Here is a 6,721-nt window from a genome sequence, read left to right on the forward strand (position 1 = left end):
CGAAACAATCAGGTGTCATGCGGAAGCTAGTAAAGCAATACTTGAACGGCGATAAATCAGACAACAAAAGAGAAATATACCAAAAGAGACAAACATTTAACATAATTCGACCAATTTACCTACGTCCATAGTGGAGATGAGCAATCCACTATAATAAAAAAAGAGTACAAATTATCGAGTGAACAACCTCACGAACAGGCAAATACAAGTGACAGACTAACACTTGTCCCGTAAAGTTCTCCCCCTGAACATGACTCTCAAGTCCTATATGGATACATTGTGGATGCTACTGAATGAGAAGGAAGGATCCTCAATTTATAGAAGTCCAAATCTTTTCCTACAAGAAAAGGGACTAGCCAAATATGAGAGATATATAGTTTTTTTCTACAAGAAGAAAAACCTAATTATTGTAAATATGTTGCCTTTTCCTTTAAGAAATAGGAGAATCAAATATGGTAAGAAAATCAAGACATCACCTAACACATTTAATCAACTGAAATAAGCACGTAGTTGAACAAGTAGAGAAATTCAAAGGCTCAATTATATAAAAACGTAACAAGAATTTATCCTACAAAAGGTTCCATCAAAACCCTAGATAAGAAATTAGTCATTCATAATAGTATGTAAAACTACAAAACTAAAATTCATAACAATGGAAACACAGGAAGAAAGAGGAAACAACGTGAAGCTAAATCCTTCTCGCTGCTCCAACCATGTTACTGCCTCTACAAAGTCTCCCCTGCTTCAAAAAGTGGCTAACTATCATATTTATATGAAGTAGGGTTGAGTTAGGGCGAATTTGACTTCTCCTATTTTGGATTGGAGAAGCACGCCCCAGACCGCTCCCAGTTGCTGATTTCTTCTGCATCGGTCTCGGTCTGGTGAAGCGAACCTCGCTTCGCTGTCCAAGACTTTTCTCTCCATCTTTTTTTTTCTTTCCAATTTTTCTCCTATTTGATTCTTTTCCGCACAAGTGTATTCCTACACATAAGGAATACGTAATGAGAATAATTTTACTTCATAAACAGTGTGAACTCCCACAACTCACATAAGAAATAATATATAAATATACTCAAAAATATGCATTTTTTACCCTTTATCACTACCCCACACTTAAACTCTTGCTCGTCCTCGAGCAACTTAAAACTAAGTGCATAGGCAAGAAACACATTTCAAATCATACTCGAGCATCACACCAATGGCAATGGTTTATATCAATGCTTAGAACCCAACATATGCACACTTTATACCTTTCCTCTAGTTTCAAATTCATCCCAAGATTATTTAAAATACTCATGTGACCCTTTCTAACATCCTCGCCACAGAACTTGACTCTAATGCATTACACATTATGACCCACTCCTTGTGCCAACTCAAAATCAAGGTCTCTACCAATCCTTTGTAAATCATGTGCCCTCACCAACAAACCATAGAAAAATAGTCCTCACACGCGATATAGGTTCAACTATATTTTAAGGACTCTCAAATCGGAAGAGTTAGCTCACTCTCACAAAAAACAAAATAACTCTTATGCCACCCAAGTTCGTACTATAGGCTTGCCCGTAGTGTAAGACTTGACTAATCTAAACTTGCAGAGTCTAGCATTAAGTAGGACTTTATAGGCTGTAATGTAGGCTAAAGGACGGGTAGGATATATTTGAGAAACAAGTGACTAACCCTACTAAGAACTTAATACATTACACTTCACTTTCAAGCACCTTCTTGTCTTGACCAATTCATTATCTTGCCATGAAACCATACACATTTAAGCCCTTCTTCATTAAGCACATCAACATATAGATACTTACTAGCCCAAACAAATATATGGAGGTTTTTTTTCTTTTTCGTTTTATTTTTTTCACTATGCTTATTTTAGTATATTCGGCTAGTACTTATTTTTATTTATATACAAGTGTACCTTGTCGGCCTTTCTATGGTTCCACTAAAAAAACTACCCAATCTTTTTCTCTACTCTTCTAGATACTTAAGTGTTTTAGGAGGTAAATGTTCGACAAGATTTTATTAAGAACAAAGGGGATTCAGCTTGTAATGTGGTTGCCAAAGAAAAGGTTTACATGCTCAAAAGAGGTGACTACGGATAATATTAGCATTGTTAGGCACATAGGCAAAATGGTCAATCAAAGAGAGCCTATATCGCTTCCCAAACTTACAATACTTACTCATTTCGCTTTGTCTCACACACATGGCAAGTCCTAGACTAGCAAGGATGGCACAAAGTACACTAAAAGCGAACCTAAAAAAATACACATGACTCACTCAGGATGGTTCAGACCTGATCCTTAAGTAAAAAAACTAGCACAATTACCATATAATCCAATTACATAGGAAGTATATAACAGTAGTCAAAAGATCAGCCCAAGGTCAATAAAGTCACATGTCACGCCCCAACCTCAGGGAGCGCGACCGACGCTCAACCGAGTGAACCTAGTCGAGCAAGCCTATTAAACCTTTCCTACCTGACTCATTCATAACCCAAAATAGGATCGCATCACCATTTGTAAAACCGGGAGAGATCAGTTATATAAATATATAAACGTTGCTAGTTTATTTTCCTTATATACATTATGCCATAGTTGAGTTTCCAAAATACAACTCGGTCCAACGACCGCCCCAACATACATACATGACCCACAAAAACATCTACGGAACCTCTAAGGATACAAAAGAGCAACATGACAATGCCGGCAACAAGGCCCCGGCTATACCTCAGAATGAGAAAACTTATACAAAAGAAGGACTACATGACCCCTGGGAAAAAGGGGGCTCACCAAGACTGCTGTGAGGAGAGAAAGAGAGCACCACTATCTGCGATCGGCACTAACTGCGATGGAACCACCTATATCCATTCAAATATGTAGCGACCCCGGCAAAAGAGACGTTAGTACTATCGAATAGTACTAGTATGTAAGGCAAACACCAATCTTAGTAGAATAAATAGTGAAACAAAGAGAAGGCAGTCATAATAATCAATAAGTACTTCATAGAAATACAAAGAAAACACCGAGTAAGTATTACATAGTTTCCAATTCAATCTATCCATCTTCTTAGATTAATAATCTTTAGTGCCAAAGCCACAACTCACAATGCCACCGTATTTTTACACGGAGTCCGGTCTCTGCCCGACCGGCTAAGCCATCTCAAGTGATACATATCCATATCCACAATGTAATTCAACAATTCCAATACAAATGCCACCATGTGTACAGCATGGCGTCTGATCTCGGCCCGATCGGCTAATCCATCTCACTTAAGACATAACCTCTTTCAACTGTCCACTCAATTCACATTTCTTTCCCATCTCCATTACATGGCACAAACAACCTCATTTATTAAGTAGTTCTTCGCACTTGGGCACATTTTACAATTCAAATCTTTTCCCTTTTTATTTGTTCGAATAACATCATCATTCATGTCGATAAGTACCATCACATAAGGCATTTCACACATAAGGGAAGGAGCTTGGAAAATCATAATTACGTTCTCAAATAGCATGATGACATGGTAACCATTTAAAATAATTAGGGAACATGAATCTTTCAATCAAACACACTAAGGAAAACGATTCTAGTATAATCAAGTTAGAACTTACACCAATTATTCGGACACTAGGAATTCAATTCTAAGAAGATGAAAGTTAGCCATACATACCTCAATTTCGCTTCTTTGGACTCTACAATTATTCGAAACCCCTAGAAACCTCAATCTAATTTAGCAATATACAAATTGAACCCATAATTAGGAAAACGTTCGTGGCTCTAACTCACTTTCTTTCCCCACACTCTTTATCACACATGCATGCAAGATAAACCACCCTCATACTCATGAAGTATCACCCTAGTACCCCATTATAGCTATGTTTGAAATTTAGAGTTGGGGTGATGAAGCCTTACCTTTTAGGGTGAAGAATTTTGGTGCTCTACTTGTTGGTTTCCAAGGCTTTGAGTGATGATTAAAGATCAATTTGATGAAAATTTAGGCCCCCTCTCTCTCTCACTCTAGAAGTATCAGAAAATGAGCTCAAAATAGACCTAAGGGGTGTTTTAACGGAATGGGGGTCGGGTTTTAAATTAAGAAAAATGGTGCCCCGACACAGGTCTGCGGTCGCATATGCGACCGCATAATGGTTAGGCGGTCCGCAAAGTGACCGCAGAAATGGCCCTCAGGGGCCTAAACTTTCGGCTCAGGTATACGACCAGTATGCGGTCCATATACTTGTTCTGCGGCCGCATAATACACCGCAGAACTCCCTCCGCAGAAACCCAAGAGGAATTATGCGACCGATATGTGGTCCGAATATCGATTATGCGGTCGCATAATCGACCGCAAAACTGTGCTCAAATTGGCCAAACTTACTGCTTCACTCTGCGGCCATTATGCGGTCCGCAAAGTGATTATGCGGCCGCATAATGGGCCGCAGAAATGCGTTCTTCTGCGAAACATTTTCCTCTCAGTCCGTAGGGTACTGTTCAATCCAACTTCTACTATAGTAATGCAGGAATCTATCTTGGCACCACGAAACCCCAAGTATTTTGGTTAAAAATTTTACGGGTCCTTACATCCTCCCCCACTTAAGATCATTCGTCCTCGAATGAGGATCAAGGTTCACTTAACACAGTTTTAGTTATGCCACATACCATCAGCCCCAAATTTGCCAAACTTCCTGAAAATTTCGCCAGAGTTTCCTTTGTATTTAGGCCTATCCACCTGCCAGAGAGCCCCCAAAGCACACCTTAGCAACATATATAGAATTAAATTACACAACAAAATGCAAAATAACACCAACCGAAGCCTCATGGGGGACATATAACTAGAAAGGAGTGTCTTTATATTAGCCGAACAAGAGATACAAACTTTAGGTGAGACAACTTCATAGAACTATTACATGACTATTCAAACAAGTGAGGGTATTTTTCTTTCATTTCATTCTCGGCTTCCCAAGTAGCCTCTTCGACTTGTTGGTTTCGCCATAACACCTTCACGGATGGATTTTCTTTGTTTCTCAACTTTCGGACCTACCTATCAAGAATAGCAACCGGAATTTTTTCATATGACAATTTTCACTAACCTCGATGGTCTCAAACGGCACAATAGCGGACGGATCTCCAACTACCTTCTTCAACATGGACACATGAAATACCGGGTGTACTATTGACATCTCAGGTGGTAGTTCAAGCTTGTACACCACCTGACCTATCCTTTGAATGATTCTATACGGCCCGACATACCTCGGACTTAATTTTCCTTTCTTCCCATACTGCATGATCCCCTTCATGGGAGATAACTTCAAGAACACCAATCATCTTCTTTGAACTCTAAGTCTCTGCGACGATCATCCGAGTAGGATTTTTGATGACTTTGAGTAGGTTTCAACCGCTCTTTTATGATCTTAACCTTTTCTGTAGCCTGATGCACAAGGTCTGGTCCTATTAGTTCAGCTTCTCCAACCTCATACCACCCAATCGGCAATCTACATCTTCTACCATACAAGGCCTCAAACGGCACCATCTGAATACTGGCATGGAAGCTGTTGTTATAAGCAAATTTTATGAGAGGCAAATGATCATCCCAGCTACCCTTGAAGTCAAGCACACATGCACGCAACATGACAATGCTGGCAATAAGGGTTGGTTAAAATTTTTACGGGTCCTTACATCACATATATTCTCAAGGCATATAATTACAAGAATCAAGAAGATAGTACTCACTGCAAATGCTCCAGCTCTAAGCCTCGATATAAAACATGTCAAAAAACACGGATACTCAAGTTCTCCCCATTCCACTTATCAGTTCAAAAAGAAAAATTTTTTTTTGTATTTTTATTAAGACTTTAAACCCTCAAAACAACTGTCTAGGAAGTCCACCGTCGGGAAAAGTCCAAAACTTTTTGAAACTTCTACCTAAAAACAATTACTACCCATTTTAACGAGTCATCCCTTGGAAAAGGGTCGTGGTCATAAGAAAAACCAAGGAGCATTTTCCATCTTTTGAGCTAGAGAACTCGGATTTGAGCGATTTTTTAGGGGTTCTTCACGTGGTTGTTTGGGGTAAGTGATCTTTACCCGGTTTAGATTTATTTCATGGTTTTATCTTTGTTTTCATTATTAAATTAGAGAATTAAGTTGGAAATTTGTAAAATCTTTCAATAGTGTAAAATGAGGATTTGAATGACGAATTGATATTGGAATTTGATAATTATTATATGGTTGGACTCGTATCAGAATGAGTGTTCGGGTTTTGTGAAATTTTGTCGAGTTTCGAGGTGTGGGAACGGGGGTTGTATTTTGGGTTTACTTCTTAGTTTTAATTAAAGATCGAAGTTTTATTAACCGGAATTGATTCCTATCAGTTTTATTTATGATTTGAAGTTATTTTGGCTAGATTTGAGCCGTCCGGAGGTTATTTCACTCGAGAAGGTCATTTTAGAGTATCGGTCTAGTTTCTTTGAGGTAAGTATCTAGCGTAACTTTGTGTGGTGGAAACTACCCCTTAGGATTCGAGTCACTTGTGCTAATTGTGTCATGTGAAGGTCGTGTACGCGAGGTGACGAGTACGTACTCGGGCTTATTTGTGGAAATTTGACCGTTTAGGACTCTTAGGTTCTTATGTCCATTAAATATGAAGTTGTTTTATCATGTTAAATTCCCCATTTACTAAATTCACCCTTACGTGTCTTATTTAGAATTAATTGCTACATGTTTTA

At 38.7% G+C, this 6,721-nt stretch overlaps 1 protein-coding gene across 1 annotated transcript; it reads right to left on the reverse strand.

The window, feature by feature from the left end:
* Nucleotides 1–5,304: 5,304 nt before the first annotated feature.
* On the reverse strand, nucleotides 5,305–5,625 carry LOC138906125 (uncharacterized). The gene has a single exon (XM_070194646.1). The coding sequence runs from the start codon at nucleotides 5,623–5,625 to the stop codon at nucleotides 5,305–5,307; it is 321 nt and encodes a 106-aa protein (XP_070050747.1).
* Between the last annotated feature and the right edge of the window lie 1,096 nt (nucleotides 5,626–6,721).

The sequence above is a fragment of the Nicotiana tomentosiformis genome, chromosome 2 (genome assembly GCF_000390325.3).
Source record: "Nicotiana tomentosiformis chromosome 2, ASM39032v3, whole genome shotgun sequence".
Classification (NCBI taxonomy): Eukaryota; Viridiplantae; Streptophyta; class Magnoliopsida; order Solanales; family Solanaceae; genus Nicotiana; species Nicotiana tomentosiformis.

What these genes read in the sequence shown, in the direction of transcription:
- LOC138906125 (XM_070194646.1), bottom strand. Translation starts at nt 5,625, where the DNA reads ATGTTGCGTGCATGTGTGCTTGACTTCAAGGGTAGCTGGGATGATCAT.